Source organism: Buteo buteo, chromosome 21 (assembly GCF_964188355.1).
Source record: "Buteo buteo chromosome 21, bButBut1.hap1.1, whole genome shotgun sequence".
Taxonomy (NCBI): domain Eukaryota; kingdom Metazoa; phylum Chordata; class Aves; order Accipitriformes; family Accipitridae; genus Buteo; species Buteo buteo.
In genome coordinates, this window is record NC_134191.1 from 13862314 (window position 1) to 13881826 (window position 19513).

The 19513-nt window shown below is 40.7% G+C and overlaps 1 protein-coding gene across 11 annotated transcripts in view; it reads right to left on the reverse strand.

Moving 5' to 3' along the window:
• The window catches only part of CHCHD6 (coiled-coil-helix-coiled-coil-helix domain containing 6), a 117012-nt gene that overhangs the window by 64021 nt on the left and 33478 nt on the right, over positions 1-19513 (reverse strand). For 9 of the 11 annotated variants that reach the window (XM_075052525.1, XM_075052531.1, XM_075052522.1 and 6 more), the window contains 2 exons: positions 15689-15709; positions 10163-10246 (listed from right to left, as the gene is read on the reverse strand). In XM_075052525.1, coding sequence (XP_074908626.1) covers positions 10163-10246; positions 15689-15709 — 105 coding nt within the window. The remainder of the gene's footprint in view (positions 1-10162; positions 10247-15688; positions 15710-19513) is intronic. The other 2 variants (XM_075052524.1, XM_075052529.1) reach the window with 1 other exon arrangement.

The following is a 19513-nucleotide window of genomic DNA, read 5'->3' on the forward strand; positions in this document are numbered from 1 at the left end:
GGAACAACAGGAGGGGAGGGGGAAAAAAAAAAAACAAACAAAAAACCACACATCACAAACACTGCAGTCCTGGAGCCAAATCCTCTCTCCACAGAACAAGTGAACACACAACAAACTTATAACCCAGCACTGTCCTATTTTCAGCTGGCAAGGACAAACTCTGTGTTCCTCACTGTGATGCCCTTTGCCCATCATAGAAATCAAAAGCTAGGACACAAATTTTTTGTTGTTGTTGTTCTTCCTGCAACAAAACCTTGCCTCTAACTGGAGGAAGAGTTATCTTGGTGCTGCATGAATGAGTGATTAGCTATCAGGAAGAAACGGCTTTTTTGCTGCTGCCAACGGAAGCTGTATCTCAAAAATGACCTAGAGGTGAAAGGTCTCATATACTACACTTAATTCCCTAAACAGCCAAAGGAAATTTTGTGGTATACATAACTATTATGAAAAATTAAGTTAAAAAATTCACATACATGCCTGGGCAGGCACACAACACAGTATTTTTTACATGCCCATGAATCGCCTTCTCTGTTTCAAGAACCACAGTCCAGCCAGTTCAAGCTTGCTGCATGTCAGGGCAAATTAGATTATTTCTGTGTACCATGCAATACGTCATAAGACATCTCTAGGGGAAAAAAAAAAAACCCAAAACATCCAGGCACTCCTCGATTGACCCAGGCATGCAGGCTTACAGCAACCTTGCAGCTTGAAATTATGTAAGCAAAAATTTGGCTTCTGTTCAGAAGAATAGGAAGGGAGAAGGAAGGAGAAGGAATTAAGCTTTTTTTCTTATGAAAAGACCTGAAATGCAATAATTGGGAAGGAAAAGAAAAGCTAGCTCTTCTTGTAAAATAACCTAGTTATTACAAGTCTTCTCAAATCAAAGGCTTAAGAGTTTTATCTCAGCTCACACATTTCCTTCTCCCATCTCTCGCTCCTCTGTGGCCCCTTGGAGACTGGTACAGTCGTTCCGCATTTTCTTGCTCTGTGGCCGTTCCTTGCTGTTGCTGCCCTCTGCTCAGGGCAGCATCTTCTATCTGATGGCTATTCCACTGGTGAATACCTACCATGGCAAAACTCTCCTCTCCACAGTTGTCAGTGTTTGACTCCCAGACAGTTCTAGTGCATACAAGATGTACATTTACTATTTTATTAAAAAACAAAACAAAAATTTAGTCATTATTACATATTTATTTACAATGGGCCTGGACTACAAATGAGTAAGCCAGGTAGTCCTCACTAGAGTCAAGGTGTTTAATGGTAAACTGTGATTGGGATCATTCTTGGTGCAGCAGAATATATAGCCAAACCACCAGCTAACCCCAAAACCAAGCAAACAAAAAAACCCACCACTCATCATCCTGGGATCAGGAGATTCTGCGACAGATGAAGCAAATCCCATTTGCAGTGGCTCAAGACCCCACAGCGAGCCTGATGGTGCACATATATTTAAGAACATGAAAACATGTTATTTACAAGCTACTTCTGAGTCACTCTGGTCTCTTGGGAAAGTGCATTATATGTTCAAGAAATTGGAGTAGCTCTTTTATTTATGTTTCTTTAAAATGACTGGCAGATGGGCAAAAACCTTCAGAGAAGTGGCCCTAGGCTGTCATGAAACATGTATTTAACACACCCACAGTAAACTACAAAACACACGCACTTCAGAAGGTACAGCCGCTGTAAATATGCAGTAGTCCCTTTTTAAAGGCTGATCTCCAGACTACTTAATACAGCACAAATTTGAGATGTTCTGTGGAGTCCGCCCAATTTACAGAGTAATTATTAGCCATATTTTCCATTAACATGATGGCAGCATATTCTGTAAGGGCAGAGCCATAATTTTAAGGACCTTTTCAAAATGAGCCCAAGCCTTGGCTTTATTTTTAAGTCACAATGGTGATGACTTTTTTCCTGCCACATGTGGAAGGACTGCTGCGGGCCGAAACAGGAACCTCAGATTCCCCAGGCTCTTATGCAAGTGGATTCCACACACAGAGGGAAATTTTGCTTACCTGAAACAATTTCTAAGACTAAGTCTAAATCTGGAATATCCCAAGAGAAGTACAAACTTCAATCATCCAAATCCCAGCAGACGCACAGACTCCAGCCTAAGGTCTGGAACATATTTAATCAATTCACTGTTTTAACTCTCTACAGTTTTATAAAATAGCCAATACTGCAATAATAACAGGGCCAAAAATTAATTGTACACTGGTTGGTGAATTGCACAGAAATAACAGGCAGCACTGGTATTTATTGCAGTAAGATAATGTAGTTGGTGCTAAGGCACAGCTACACCACAGTAAAAATAGGTGAGAGACAGACTCCGCGTGTGTGTGTGTATACACATGTGTATGTATGTATGTTCATGCAAGTGCTGCTTTCCATTAGAAAAGCACTGGTTTTACTGGTAGCAGTGCTACCTGTATATAAACACATTTATAAATACCACTCTGCTTATACACAAGCATACAAACAGCACAAAGAGGGAGGAAACAGAAATTTAAACTGTTAGGCAATAAGAAAATTAAGAGAAAATTGGGTTGAATTAAAAATGGCGAGGAAGGGTATCAGAAATATTAGATAATGGGGAAAGCTCTCAGAAGTAAGACAAAAGCACCCCTTGTTTTGCTCTTTTTGGACTAGACTTGACAAATACTCCAGTATTGAGTTCTAACAAAGAGACAAGATCACATTCTAGGTCTTTTTGTTCTGCCTTTAACAAGTCTTCATAGTGATACACTGATGAGACCAGATACCAGATTGTTATCTAAATTCAGCTGCTAAATTCAGTGTTAAGACACTAAGTTCAAACCACACATTGCCACATTTATTTCACAAGTCGAGCCTGAGGATGGATTCGTCCAAGATGAAGCAGCCCATAAGCATCATTCTCTCCCTCTGCAAAGGTACTCTAAATGCCAGGGAAACAAAATCACCGTAAGGCTCTGACAGTTCACCCTTCAGCCCACAGACTGCAAACGCATCTCTACACTTATTGTCCAGACTGAAGAGGAAGCAAACGCTCAGTTGCTGTTTGCATAGAGGCTGCTTGTAATTTGATGTAATGTACTGTACATCAGTCAACACATATTGAAGAGAGAACATACACACTGCAGAGAAGGCAGAGAGGCAGTGCTGACATCTAACACATTTTATTTACCCTATTGTAGATGTTCTTTGAGTTCATCAAATTACCAATCAATTTATCTGATCTCTAAGAGCTGGTGTACTGAGGTATATTAACTACTAAACTTTACAAGCTTTCAGCAAAATACCCATTAAATGGATGAATTGAGCACAGGGTACTGGAAGTCAGTTTGCGAGCTGGCCAACAGCAACAAGGAAGCAACCTCTCCCTGCAGACAGGGAGACAACGGAGAAGCGTTAGGAAGCCACAGCCTCCTCTAGATGCTGTTCAGCCCTAACGGATACCGGCGGAAAGAAGAAATTAGGGATGCCGTACTCCTTCCTCCTCCCCCAGCATGACATTTAATGTCTGTGAATAACCGACAAGAGGAAGAGGATGGGAGGTCAGGACCGATTCAGATGACAATTTCAGAAATTTAACGCACACACAGGACAAAATCTTCAGTTCTCTAAATATCAAAGGCTGTGCCCTGAGAGACTGCTAGAGCCACCGCTGCCTGAAAGACTACGTCCACACAGCCTTCAACAGACAGCCCGAGCAACTGCTAAGTGATCTGGATGATTAGGATGGATCTTATCAGTGTATTTCAGAAAACTATACTGGGGATTATTCTTCTTGTGTTCAGAAGATTAAACCCACAGTTTGATGAACGGGGTGCTTCATTATATTGTTCCACTGGCCTGAAAGGCAAACTGCATTTTAGGATCACAGCTGTTGTAGGTTCACATAAAGCACTGCTGGGTTTGTGGGAGGAAGGGTTTGCAGCAGGGGCACGGGATGAGAAGAGAACTGAACAAATTAGGTAAGAAAAAAAAAATTGAAATTGTAAAGAGTTTTGTACAAAGGCAGGGACAAGAAATACTTCTGAAAGGGAAACACACTTTTTGAGACCAGAACTTGGTTTCACACTAGCTGTTCTTCCTCAAAGTACCCCACAGCACTGGCTAGAGCAGTAAGCTAGTGGCTGGCAAAACAGTGACTGGAGGCAAACAAAGCAGCCCTTACACACACAGCAATAGCTCACATGCAGCCCTAAGACATTACAGGCCATTTTACTGAGAAAGTAAATGGTGCCGGTGACACCTGCCAAGACATATCAACTATTTAGAAAAGGGCACTGAATCTTTAACTCCCAGTGAGAGGGCAGAGGGTTCGTTTGAAGAGAACACCTCAACATGGCTTGCTTTCACAAAGGTAGGCGAGTGCTCTGTAGGTCTCGTGGATACAGACGCAGCCTGAGATCCCAACTCAGGGAACTGATTCCTGGGCCCCTGCAACAGAAATCCCCTGCCACCTTTGCCAGGTGACATCAGTTTGTTCAGCCCCGCAGAATCTGCTGAAAGTTGATGATGAAGACGCAACATGAACTTATTATTCTGGAAGGCTTTTTTTTCCAGGCTGCTGTCACGTTCTCTGCAGAGACTTTTATTGAGATGAGTTACTGGCCAAAAACCATAGAAATGACAGTGGACTCACATGTAGGGGTGACCTTGGTGCCCCAGAATTGGGAGACTGCTCCAAGAAGAAGGATCAAGGCCAAAAAGAATAACAAACAAAAATAAGTTCGCCTCCTGTTCTTTACACATCCTAAATGCTTTACAAACATGAATTAAATGGTAAATGCAAGGGCAAAAGGAGATTAATTTAAACAAACCAAACAAGGTGAATGCCACGTACAAAATTACAAGATTTGTGAAGCTAAGCAGAGAAAAAGGTGCAGTCTACCTTATTAATAAAAAAAAAAAGTATTTGTTTAATGCATTCCTTTCCCACTTGCATAAATACTCTACAGCTTATGAATACCTCTTGTGCTACTTACTGTTCTGAAAAACTAGAAGCAGAAAAGCATTGCATATTAATGTACACACTGCTCACAGTAGTTCACAGCCACCTAATAAAAGACAATGTGGGAGCTGGTGCTTAGGAAAATCCAAAAAAAGAAGAGACATCATCTATAGCAAGGAGTTTCACTTCACCTGCTGAGATTACCTTCAGCCCTTCTCTGCCATTTTACACTACTCCAAAGAGCTGCCCATATTTTGCTATACTGTAGCACTGCCCTTAACCTTTGTCAGGTTAAACTCAGCAAGAGGCCAAACAGCAAAAGGAGTCAAACAAATATTTACTTGGGAGAAAGTATGCAACTAATATGCTAAGTGAAATCTCCCAGCATCCGAAGGGTTCCAGGAGAGACTGCATGTCTTTCTTATCATACTTTTTAAAGGATGTTTCTATCATTTAGAGGAAACAAGACAATGCATACACAGAATCCTTAATAAAAATCCCAGTTCTGAGCAGTATATGTTATCTATTTATACCAAGCTCCCTCCATCTCCCTCCTTCCCTGCTTCTCAGTAACATACGAATGCATGAAAGAACATCAGCTTAAACTTCTCAAATTGAGTGTTTCTAAGGTTTTCCTTACAGATTATTAGGTCCAACTCTCATTCTTTCTACCCAGAGAAACACTACAGTACAAAATCTCCTTCAAAACAGTTAGGACAAGATCCACTTTTTGTGAAACAATTCCAAATTACATGGATGAGATGTAAAATTACTCTAAAAAGTCAGAGTTTGAAGTTTAACAGCTTATAACAAATTACCCAGGTCTCATTACTGGATTACTTATTGGAGATTAGACAGTCACATTGGAAACACAGGTGTGGAATAGCATGTCTGTATCACCAACTCCAAAATCCTGCAATTACACACAGTCATATAAGAAATAGTCAGTTCAAAGGATCTATTCCCTGTAATTTTTCTGATTACCAAGATACTTCAGGCACTCCAAAACATAAAACATACAAGCAACCCAAGAGACTGAAACACACAACTACAATGAGTTAAAGTGAGGAAGACCAAAGGCATCACCAGTGTCCTCATCCTCTGCATGGAATTTGTTCAATAAAATTTGATTTAAAAAAAAAAAAGTCTAAAAAGCATGCACCTCACTGCAGGCAGAACAAAACCTACCACCCCTTCACACACTCACAACCCCTGACAAACTGATAATGAAGAGCGCAGTGGGAAGAATACCTCCCAACAACAAATCACAGCATTGGTTTAATCCCAGTACAGCTACTTCATGCATTCAAACCTGCTCTCAAAATAGCTGAATGCTGCTAGTAGCAGTAGTGCGCGGCATTGGCTCAACACAAGTCAGAAGTGTAAATAAAGCGTTAGGCACTACAAAGTAACAGAGAACCAAACAGTGATTCTGATATAGCTACCATATATGTCCATGGTCCACCCATATCTTGAGCACTGTATGCACAGTTCTAGTTCACACCTCACAGAGAAGATTAAATAGATGTGGAAGAGTTTCAAAGACGACCAGCCCGGATGATCAAAGCATTTGAGGCAAGTATCCCATATACTTGCCTTGATCTTACGCTCCTCCCTGGACATCCACTTTCAGTCACAGTCAGGACCAGCTTACTGAACTAGATGGACCTTTAGCGTGACACAGCACCGCTGCACTCACCGTCTTACTTCTTCCAGTGTTTTAGTAGATGATGTAGGGAAAACCCCAAAAGCTGAAACACTGAAATTATTTTTCCACACATGCCCTTTCCTGTGAAAATTTTAATAAGACTGTCTAGAGAAACTGAGTTTCTCAAGATCTATTTGAAATAAGGTACACCCATAGTTCATCTCATGCAAAACTAAAGGCAAAGCCTTTTTAGCATTTTTATAGCTTTACTGTTTCACAACACTTTGCCCTCCCATTATAAGCTATTCCATCATATAGATGGAATAACTGAGATAGATGGACTAAGTAATTGTTTCAAACTCCCAAAAGAGAAACAGCTATTAGAAAATGAGCAGTTTTTTGCTTCCAACTCTGTGCTCTGTCCAGTAGATTACAGTACTCTTTCAGAGATTACAAAATAAAAGGATAATGTATTCACACAATCTGCTGCATTCAACAGAACTACTGAGTTCAATTCTGGTCAATACATCTCAAAGACACAGCCGCAAGGGGGAAAGGGCCCAAAGACAAACACGTAGAATGAGAAACCTGGAAAAAAATCATTCACACAAGCAGAGGCTGAAAAGGTAAGGACTGCTCAGCTTAATGGGAAGGTAAAAGAGAGAACAGATAATGAATAATGAAGAGAATTCCTTTTATTTCTTTCACATAAAGGATATTAAATGAAAAAAAGTATTTGAAACTGGTAATAGAGAATTATAAAGTACATAAGTTAACCTGTGGCACACACTGCCACATGACATGGAGGCAAAGAGCTAAACAAGGCTTCAGGAAAAATGTCTGAGGCACGTAGAAGAACAATGGCAGTAATCCAAGTTCCATTACGGTGAATAAAAATACTGAATGAAAATAAACTCTTTTAAAGCAGGGCATGTGTCAGCCTCCGACTGACAACACTTAGGAAAACTTTTCTCAAACCTTTCTCCAAAAGTTTTTTTTGTGGTTTTGTTTTGGTGAGGTTTTTTTGCATCTTGCTTCAAAGTCTTTGAAAACTGACCACCGTCAGAAGAAACAGGACAGTCTCCATGTACTACGTTGTAAGGAGTATATAACACAACTATTCTTAGCATCCTACCAGGAAGGTACTTAGTTCAACATCAACTGTTCAAAACATCCTTCAAAAACAAATATCTAAGTCTCCCACTGCTGAATTCTGTGATCATGCAGAAGTGGGACAAAGCCGACCTGAGGTTACAGATAGGCACAACAGGGAAAAAGAGGGGGGAATTCCTGACAGCCTGATCCTTAGAAGCAGAAATTTCAGCTTTCTAACTCCACACTGAGCCATCACATTCATTCACTCCCAGCCCAAGACCTCCGAGCTACCAGTGACCATGCTCCAAGTGACCATCCCCTCTGAAAACAGTGGAGAAAGCAAACTTCTATTTCAGAGCTCCTCTCCACCTCATCCCCTTACCAATAGCTTTATTCTAATATAGACACACACATACATACACAGATATATAAAAGTATATCTAAGCCTAAGTTGTAAGGTTTTAGCACAGTGGAAGGAGAAATAAAAAAATAAACAAACAAACATCAAGGTCTGTGTGTATTCAGCAAATAAAAGCAGAATAATATAAAAGCAACAGCTAATAAAAAAGATTGTTCTGTGCTGTATTTTCCATCTTTCCAACCATTATAGGAATAAAATTATCCACAGAGAAGATCAAAAACCTTTTTCAAAACTAATACAATTAAGCTTTATTACACTGTTTCAAGTACATTTCTCTCCTCTCCCTTCTAGCCCCCCCCACCTCCCACTCCAATCCAGACTAAGGGTTAGAGGCATTCTTCTATTTTATTATCGGCAAAATGCTAGTGTTTAAGGGTCAGAAACTATCTAGTGTTTCAAGAGAGGAAAGAACACCTGTCCTTCTTAATTATTTGCTTTTGTACACGTAAAAACTAGAAGATAGTTTCTATACAGCTCTGCAGTTTGCATAGGACTATGGGCAAGCCACCTTACTCCCCTGAGTAGATCCTGCACTAAAATATCCATCACCTTGTTTAAAAAGTTTCCCTGTAGTAAAGGACATGGACCTGAAAAGGGAAACCCAAAATACAACCAAAGACTTCAAAAAGAGGACACTGCAGCCTGGACACAAACTTCTCCCCACTCCACTGTCAATAAAGGACAGACACACTTACAAATTTTCCCTGCAGTTTCCACTTCATGAAACCAGATCCAGAGAAAAGAATATAATAGAAGCACACAGCATGAGACCAAGAAATTGCAAAAATTCCCTTTGCATATGAACATATGGACAACTGTGATAATTAGAACGATAGCTGCTAGATTGTTTGCAATTTCACTGAACAATCCCCATTATCTAGAAATAGAATTTAAAAATCTGAATGCAACACTGAGTGGTAGTTTTAATAGTTTATTTTTTAATGAACTGTATAGATTAAAGCGTTGCAAAATTGTATCATGTGAAATTGCTCATGGGCATGTTTTACCATTAATGGCTAAAAAAAAAAAAATGCTGTATGGACAATCATGCAGTAGCAGGGAACAAGAAAAGGAATAGATGTGCCAATAGTTTTCTACCATTTCTGTAATCTGCAATTTTCCCATGTTCCATATACACCATCAAGCTACATGTTGGTAGTAAAGCTGATTGATTTCTCTGTCTCTTTACAACCCACCTTTTTCATTGTTTGTATTTCTTTTTAGTCACATAACACAACTACAAGTCAGATGTATGCAACTCCCTGTCAGGAGGTCTAATTGCTTCAAATTGGAGAAGATTATTCTCCACATTTATTAAAAAATAAAGACTACTTATAACATTATTTCATTTTGCCAGGAAGTGAAAAACACATTAGTTCATAAGGAACAGCATGGCTGCTCCTGTTTTTATGGCATCAATTTTTAAAAACTCATCATGGTAAACAATTAAACAGAGAAGCAAATCCCACGTTTAGGGGAGAGATTCAAATCCCTAAATGGATTTTCAAAGGTCATTTCAGGCTTAAAAGATGCTTGACAGTGTCTCTTTAAATCAAGTTCATTTCAAAGGCTTATCCAGCAAGAAGCAGGCAGTGCACTGCAGCACCACCCTTTGAACTGCTGAGCTCCCTAGAGAAAAATTAATAATACAACTTTAATTCATATTTATAGCAAGATCTGTGGTTTGCTTTGTGTTTTTTAATTTAAGAAAGGATTTTTAACAAAAGGAATTAAAAAAAAAAAAGCACTTGTTTTTTTGAACTTAGCTTTCACCTAAACCCCATGGCAAAAAAGAAAATAAAGTTTGAATTACTTTATTAAAAAATCATCCAGTTAAAAACCTCTTATCTTTCAAATGCGAGTTGTTCAAAAGATTTTGTTTGTCCAGCTTTTTCATCACTTAACTATGTAAGGGGTGAGGGGCAGACAGATACTGGGAGCTGAAAGTTCCAGGTTTCAGCACCATGCTTCTTGTTTCTCTGCTCTTTGGATCCACACAGATCTGCATCCAATACCATTAGTATTCAGAGGCCACAAATAAAAGGCAACTTAGCCTTACCTTCTTCTCAATGCGAGCCAACTGCTCTTTATAGAAGGCCTCTTGCCGCTTCAGCTCTGCCTCCCTGCCTTGCAGCTCCACAGCCTGGGAAGAAGAACAAAAGAGTATCAGTAGAAGAAGAAATTAAAAACAAAAAGTGTGAGTGCAAGGAAAGCACATGGGATGCAGACTGGAAGGAACTAAAAAAAAAAATCATTGCTCAGGACTGGTATATAGCATCCCTCTCGGTGGACCTACAAACCGTCAGTACTGCAGTTCATTTTGGATTATCTCCACAAGTTTGAAACGCTCTTATTAGTATCATACTCAAATTCATAACCTTGATTTTATTTCTCCTTATTAAATGAAAACATATAATCACTGAAAGGCGACACTTTCCTATTGCCTTTTTCAGAACTCCACCTTATCCAAGTCTTTGTTTTTCATGAATCATGATGTTTATTACTTCAATGTTCTTCACCTTACCTTAAAAATAAACCTCAAATCCTCCACTTTATAAACACACACCCCTTGGAGTGTCAGAAAACTTCTGCAGATTTAACAGGTCCCTACAACCACGAGGAAGATCTGAAATACAAGTCTATGTTATACCATTTTTATAGCAACACATATTCTCACACATTCTCATTTGCTTTTACACACGTCCATAGGACTGCCTTAATAATTAAGTACTGTCTCCACACACTCTCTGTGCATACACCACCAGCACCCCCAGAGTTCCTCTGGCTGGGTGCTGCAGATTTGGAGGGGAGATGTGTATCAGAGAATTTCTCTTCCATCTTCCAAAGTATAAGTGTGACACTTCCCAAACAGCAAACTTGGTATACAAACACACGCTTAAGCATAACCTGGTCATCAGCTAAACAATGATCAATTGTGTGGTTACGGCAACAGCTTTTGCCTTTTAGGTCTTCACAACTAGCAGCACTTCACTGCATTCCCACCCCTAAACTGAACCAGCATTAAGAAAACATGGCATTGATGGACCCTGCACCAAACTTTTTAAGCTTAAAAATAAAAAGCAACAATAGCAAGAAGAATGGCACTTGTTCTTCTTCCTCTATCCCACCCCAAAAATCTCTGGGGCCACATAAGTTACCACCAGGCAAGAAGACCTTTCAAAACTAGAATTATTAGTCCATTTAACATGAACACAAAGGCTGCTAATCTATAGCATCCCAGCAGCATTGCTCTTAACTTTTAATGATGATGGTACAATCACAGAAAATGCTGGTCAATATGATTAAGCAGCTGGGACAGAAACATCCTCATGGGCTCAGACCTGTCATTTTACGGCCAACAGCCATTGTTAATGAGAAAAATTACATCTGAAAGCCAGTTGCTGTGCATTTCCTTCATTCTACTCCCCTGCTGATGGAAATACAGTGGTATAATAGGGCTTAGAAGAGATTTTAAGCTAGGCAGTGAGGGACAGTTGCTAAGCAAGCAAGAAAAGAAGTGATACATGAAATAGAGGGTTTGCAGGGGTATGGTGGTGGCATCTGTTTGTTTGTTTGTAAAGGAAAAAGAAATATTTTGGTTCCCATGTTTGTCATGCAGCCAACAGGGCCAGGGTAAGGCACAAGCACTATAGTCTCACATCTAAATCCCCTTGCTCTCAAAGACACTTCATTAAATGCAAAATCGCTGGTTTAACCAGAGCTGCTATGTATCTTCCAGCCCACAAACCACCTGAAACAGGATGGGAAGGGGATGAGAATCAGCTGCCCCATGCATGTAGCATGACCAAAGAGATCTCACAGCAACAATAGGGGCACTGATGGGCACTTTGTAAGTGCCAAAATTATTACCATTTCTATGATAAGAAAATGAAAGCTATCCTTCTGAACCAATACCCATCTTTTATACAGAAAAGAATATGCAATTTCAACTGAAATTAAACAGATGTAAGAAGGCAGGGTGGTCTGGTGCATGACCAAAGGAACCTGATTCTCCTGCTGATTTTCTGCATAACACCCATAAAATCAGATTACTAAAGAAGTGATTTGTACTTCCTTAAGGAGAAAATAAATAAGGAAAAGAAAGAAGAGTAACATAGTACTGACCCCTCTGCACAATTCAGATGGAAGGTGTTTTTGATATGAAGTGTATTTCAAGAAAAAGGGCGGGGGGGGGAGTCAAAAGATCAACTCTTAAAAAAGCAAGAAAGTTTCTGCTTAACCTAAACAAATTAATTATGTGGCAGTGCTACTCCCCTGGGGTAGCAGACTATTTTGGGAGCACAAAACCAATACATGTAACAACTGGTGGACAAGAAGCTTTATTCTGTTTCTGGTAAGACGTGGATATGACATCTCTGGAAGGGAACACAAACCAAATACCTAATCTCTCAAGTGGCCTGCTGAGGTGCAGACACATTAGAAGTGTGCTGATCTGCATGATGGTGACCCATGGACTCCCAAGCAGACCTGACTGGAGCTGGGGTGCCCACAGTGAATAATACCTCCACACCAATGCACCCTGCAGCAGACAGACATTCTGTTAGTGACTTCCCTAGGGTCTTGCAAAATTGATGTCAAAGAATCAAAACCAGATCTCCCAATTGCAGACTACAACCTCAGTTGTAGTCTTCCCCCTGAGTAATTTCTCCCATACTATCTCCCATTATTTCCCACTTATTGCCCATAAGTTGTATGATGAATCAGAGGTTGCGCAGAAAATTTTTACTCACAACTCAAACATATTTTCAATGCTTTACTTGTTTTCAAGAGCTGCTGATGTTTCAGTGTATTGAAGTACACTGAGAAACATTCTATTTGTCACAGATCTGCTTGAAAGTTGCTTTCTGTTTCCCTCTATCCCCAGCTATTATTACTAGAAACTTTAGTACACTTTATGATGATGTTTGAAGTATGAATGGTACAGTCAGAACATGTGTCATTTGAAATATTCACTGTTCCAAACTGGGTTAGGCAACAAGGGACATTTTGTATGAATACAGGATATTTATTAAGAGTTCCTCTAGTCCTACTGCTTATTCCCCACCTGAAGTCAGAAGCCTGTGATGTCCCAGACAGAACTCGCTGCTATGGAGATGATTACAATTTCACAGGGGATTGAGATTGCAGGTGCCAAACAAAGCATCAGATACACTTTTCACATAAAGGCCTTTAGAACTAAAGAAGGAAAGAGAAGGGAAGACATGCATGATAACACACCGGTTTGAAAATCATATATCAGAAAGTTGCATTTCACATCCACGCTGCAGAAGCTACATCTGAGCTTGAACATATCATGCTGCAAGAGATGACCAAAGCCCAGAGATGACATCTAAGAAACTGTAGTGCAGAACACAGCAGAGAGTGTGATGCCCAAGAAGTATGAAGACAGACATAAAACAGAGGGAGGGGAGAAAGAGTGTAGTTAGTCACAGAACACACGAATGCACCCAAAACTTAGTAAAGTAGCACGGGACAGTCAGCATGTATTTGCAAAAGAGAATGTATGCAATAGGCAATTGCTCTCTGCACAAAAACTAGGTATAAGATATATTCAGGAAATGCTAAAGAATTCCCTGTGATGTGTCAGAAGTTACAAGCATTGCATTCTTACAAAAGGACAGTGAAGGTATACTATTACCATGCTACTACAGCTTCCATGGGCATGGATCCATGGACTGGTTGGGGGCTCTTTCAAATTCTTCCTACGTTTTATCTTTACATTTTTTCCACAGCCCAAAGTTTTTCAGGTTATCTCAGTGCTGCTTTGAATGGTGAAAGAGCTAACGCAGACTCATGTGCGATTCCCTGCCTCCTCCTCTCCCTTTATCAAGTAACCTGTTTAGAAACAAACTGAAAGCACATTTCTAAAGCTATGTATTACATATTGGCTGAACTAAAGAATTCAAGCACTGGCCTGCTAGCTGACAGGCAGGCCAAAGGAAATATTTTACAAGCCTCTTAATTGAGGTAATGAAATATTACTGGTTCATTCTCTATGAACAAAGCCAGACACTCTTAGCCTCGCCCTGAACTGACACCAACACATGACACATCAGACTGTGATCTCCTAGGGCTGGGCTTAACTCTAGATACATCCATTCACAGATCAGCTTTGGCTTTGCCCCCCACAAAATATCACCAGATTTTTATTATTTTTAATCACAGTCCCTTCTCATCACCTTGTTAAACATGAAAACGAAGAAGGAAATCTGCTTGAAAAAAAGGGAGTTTTGGCAGGGTCAGGTTACAGTAGGGAATGTGGCACCCAGGAATAAAGTGCAGCAATAGCACAGCCCACAGCTGACAGCTACCATCAGGCTGTCTCTCTGCAATACTGTTGGGATTCTGGGATTTGGGGAGAGGGCATGGAGAAGACTCTATTGGAGGGGAAAGAAAAAAAAAAACCATACCCCTCTCTGCAAAGGGCAAGTCAAGCTAAAAAGAAAGGTCTATACCTCAATCTATAAAGAACTTCCTCAAAGGCAAGTCACAGCACTTGGCAAGATTATTGCAAAAATATTTATCTTCTTGGCAAAACACATTCACCAGTCAGAGGAACTAGTGAGATGACGCCTAGAGAGTCAGTCAGAGGCAATCCAGAGAAAGAAGCTACAAGGATAAAGGAAAGGTCCTTAAGTCTCTACTAAATACCTTGCTTCTACATCATCCTGTCTTTGCTGAGAGAAGTTATCAGCTTCCCTCAGAGGTATCCAGTAACATCTCTGCAGCAGCACAGCAGAGGTGTCTGGGCTGGGTACCTCAGCTTGCCACACTTCACAACTGCAAATTTTTATACCTCATGCTTTCCCATGTCTCTTCCAGTCCTGGTAGCAGTCCAGGTGGCAGGGGAGAAAAACAAATGCTATTAAAGGCTCCAAGACTAGAAGAAGGAATTGACAGCAATGCACTGAAGAACAGAACTAGCTCCAAAATTAACTAGCTGGCATGTTCTTCACCAAGCCTAAAGGGAATACGGCAGAGCTGAAAGGGCAACACTGAAACAGCGAGAAGCAGCTTGCACGCATCATGCCTGAGACCGAACAGCAGAACTTTACACGGAGGCTTGTACTGGACAGCTAACCATAGGGGAACCTTGACTCAACCTCCCCTTCCATCAGCAGAAATATCACCACTACTGTGGAGCTGCCTGCAGTCACTATTCCAGACATGTGAGGCCTACAAAATCACTTGCTTTTTGTCCTTTATCTCATTCTGTTGAAGGCAGGTGACTGCGTTTTGTTTTGTTTTAGGACCCAGATGCAGACTCATGGCCTTAAAAAGCAGTACTGGTGTAACCTTCATTTCCTCCTGTTTCTGCTACTCTCTTAGCCAACAACACACATCACCAGATCAAGTTGGTTTCAGCAGCTGTAAGCTACACAAAAGGAACCAGTGAAAATCTTTATGGAGGAAATAATATGCAATTTTCTAGCTGAACACCTTTTAAAATGTAATGACAGAAAATAAAATCCTGCATCTGTGCTCAGCAATAACAATCTGTACGCGCGCAGTAACAACATGACACTTGGAATAAGCAAGATCCAGACAAAAAAAGAGAGCTTACCCAGGCGTCCAAATCCGCAGGCTTGGAATAAAGAGAGCACAAGAGAGAAAGGAAGGGAAAGAGAAGAAAAAGAGAAATCAGTGATTTATGGAGGCTGCCTGCTGCTACACAATATAGCTTTTAGGATGACAAGTTTAGAAAAGTTCCTTAAAAATGACAAGCATCTTAAGCAGTGCAGTGCTGTCCTCTGTTGGGAACTGTGCTATTAAAGCAAAACAAAAGCACATGCACCCCCAAAAATAAAAACAAAGCAAAGCCCCCAAAGACTGCTGCAGGATTGCCCCGTAGGGTGGAAGCTAAGCAGACAGCTGTGAAACAGCCAGTTACAGGGAGTCACACAAGGTGCTGCAGCTGCTGATATCCACAACATGCACCAATGACCATGGCAATGCCGGGCATACTCAAAAGGAGGTGGCCAACAACTGTGCTGTTTCCAAATTACCTGCAAGAACAAGTATCCTTTTGCAAGGGCATTTTTTAATGCACAAGCTGACCTACATAGCAAGTCATCTTCTTTACTGGACAACTGCAAAGAGTGCTTCCTAATAGAAAGCCAGTTGACTGATCAGATTTCCAACCAGACCCCTCTTCATAGGCAATTGAACACATCTTTAGTGCACTGTCCAAACCTCTGCCAAATCCAAGCTGCCTTCACCTGCCCCTTCTTTTGTCAGCAAGCCTATTTAAGTATGAAGACAAGCAGATGAAGCAGGTTACAGTATCACCTCCTATTTACTTATTATTACTTCTTAACACAGTAACCCACCAGCAGCAAAGCAAGTACAAGATGATAAGCATTTCATGCCCATAACCAGCTCCTTCTGAAGCCAAGGCACTTATAAGGCAGCCACAGCTCTCATTTGTTGTCAAGGGCTGCAAGCCTTCCCTGCCTCTCAGGGCTACATTCAATCAGCAGCACATTCGCTAAGCAGGAACTTCAGAAAGGCTGGCCTTTTTTATTATGATTATTTATTTGAGGGGAGTTGACAGGGCAGGAGGAACTTTCCTCTTGGTCATAGCTCAGTGCCAGAGGGAGTAGACAGTGGAGTGCAATATGTTTATGGGATCTGCCATCATTTTAATGGCACAGAGCAACTACTTCAGGTAACTGAGGGATGATGGGTCATCAGCTACACATGTCGTCCATCCTCATCCTTTGCAACAGCTGAGTGGGCTGGAACCAAACATCTACAGTTCAACTGGGGCAAGCCAATTCTCCCCTTTCTGCAGACAGGTTTGATATAGCGGCATCAAGTCCTTGGCCAAACAAACCGATACACAACAGGTGTTCACCGGTAATCACTGACTGATCTTGACAAAAGCCTGATTTGAGTAACATTTTTTCTTCCAGCTGATTTTTACAGTCAGGACAGATGTATTTAGTTTTGTTTTCACATTTTAGTAATTGCAAGGCTGTCCATCCTCAGCAGATGGGACAGGAGGAACACAGGTCTCTTTATGGTGCATGTTACTATTTCAGCAGGTAGGTCATACACGTTGGTAGCTCTTTACTGGATGTACCTCTGTCATCCCTGGGGTGCCTAAGACATTAACTGTCACATTCTTGCTTGATAAACACTTGCATGACAAAATGAACGTGATGTACTAACTCAGTGGTACTGGACAGTTGCTGAGAAGAGAGGAAGAAGGAGGAACCAGCCCTATCACTGAGAGGCGGTGCCTCTTATACCCCTATAATATAATGCAAAATAGCAGAATTACAGTTTTAAGAAAGATAACACTGTTACTAACCACAGGGCATCTCTTCTACAGGTACTGCCAAAGGCTTTAATTTTGTCATCTTTCAGGAGGGGGAAAAGTTATTACTCCAAGAATAAACAGATACACCCCACTGAATGGAAACAGGAAGATTAAAACAGGTGTAGATGCAGTAGGACATATTCTGTGTTGGGAAAAAACCAACTACATTTGGAGTGAAGCACAGACTAAATAAAATATAATAATAATAAAATAATACAAAAATGAAAACTCAAGAAGGCTGCTGGTTTAAGTTTTGCTACCTCCTAAGCATGTGCCGAGATCTCTTTGTAGACCTGCATTTACCAACTTTGGCTGATAATAAACCACAGCATGTCCACTAATATTTTCAAAGTTTAAAGAAACTGTTTAAGAAATGAGCAACATCTGGGTTCCTTGCTTCCTAACTGAATGAATTTCACTTCCAGCTCCCAGCTTGGGGCTTGTGAGTTTTATAATCCCAGCCCTGGGACGCAAACCATCTTTCAGCATCCTTGGTCAATACTGCTGAACTCTTCTGCTAAAACAAGGGTTCATTTCTCTTCCAGGTAACCCACTGGATAGCAATCACAGGAAGCTGAATAAATACTGGGCTTAATTGTTTGGGGTCAAAACCAAATCAAGATATTCCTCTTGACTGTATCAGAGGCAAAAGTTACTGAAACAGGGTCTCAGGCCAAACCAGCAACCCCTGTCCTAGGTATTTATATGGGGGAAAAGATGACACGCTCCACTTGGAGAAGACTCTGGCTAGATACGGGAACTACATAAGTAATGCATCTGTGCTTCTGAAAATTTCACATTTCAGCACTGATTATTCAGGCAGGGGATGCTTTCCCACATATGTATCAACAGTCCAACTTCCAATGAAATGAAGATTACAGCGCCAAATTAGTATTTCACACACAGGGACAATTTCCAGCATCTTTTCCCAAACCCATACACCACATCACCCATATATGACTGCCATAACGGGCACATCACTCATGCCTGTCATGGTCTGGGCAAATGTAAAAATGGCAGTCAGCAATCAAAACACAGTTCTGCAATTGGCGGTGAGGGAGGAAGGGATCAGCATGATAAAACAGCGGCCTTAGGAAGAGAAATGCCTTTGTAACCTGACTGGAACCAGCTTCACACTAGATGTCCGTTACCTTGGCATAGTCAATAATTCTGTCATATAACTAATTTCACTACAGCATGACCAGTGACTCAGGAATCCAGACTACCAGCTTTGTAGAGATCTCCTACTTAAGAACTCAATACAGAGTATTTTTAGGGGCACTGCCAACTTTGGGAGTGGAAGATACGAGTGGGAGATGCGAGAAATGAGAGGCAGCAGGTGCCCAAAACCCTAGACAGCTGCTGGCAACAACTTTTGCACTCATGTCAGTATCTGAAGAGCTCTGCAGCACATATTCTAACATCTTGATGACCAGACTTCATCACTGAATGAGCAAAGAGTCATTTCTTCTTAAGGCAATAATCCAGCTCTAAACTTTTCCATGATGATAGGAATTAAAGCATTTAAAGAATATATCTAGACATTCAGTATCCACTCCAGACCCTTAAACACTTCCAGTTTAGTGGAAAATTGAAGCAGTATCAGTATTAAATGTAATAAGAGTCAGAGATGTAACCAACTGACAAGAGAGAGGAAGCAGGAAGAGACATTGAACAGCAATCAATTCTGAGGAAAGGCTCTGATGAAATTGCTCAACTCTAATGTATACAGAGCATACACAATTCTATAAACATGAAGACGGGAAGCAGCAGAAAAACCCTCTGCCCTTTTATGATTCAGGGACAACTGCATTTCTAATACTTATGGCATTGCTGCAAATAGGTTTGCAATGCTGACAGTTGATAGTTTTCATTTAAAACAAAATAGAGAAACCTATTTTATAAAATCCAAAGTAAACCATCTGCTTTCATTGCTTGCTTTAATACTTCAGCCCATTCCCACATTCTCCTTTTCCCATCACCACTTCTATACATGCATACATACAGTTTTCATTTTGCAGGCTGCCAACAGACAAGGCATTCAATGTCTATAGAAATCTTGCA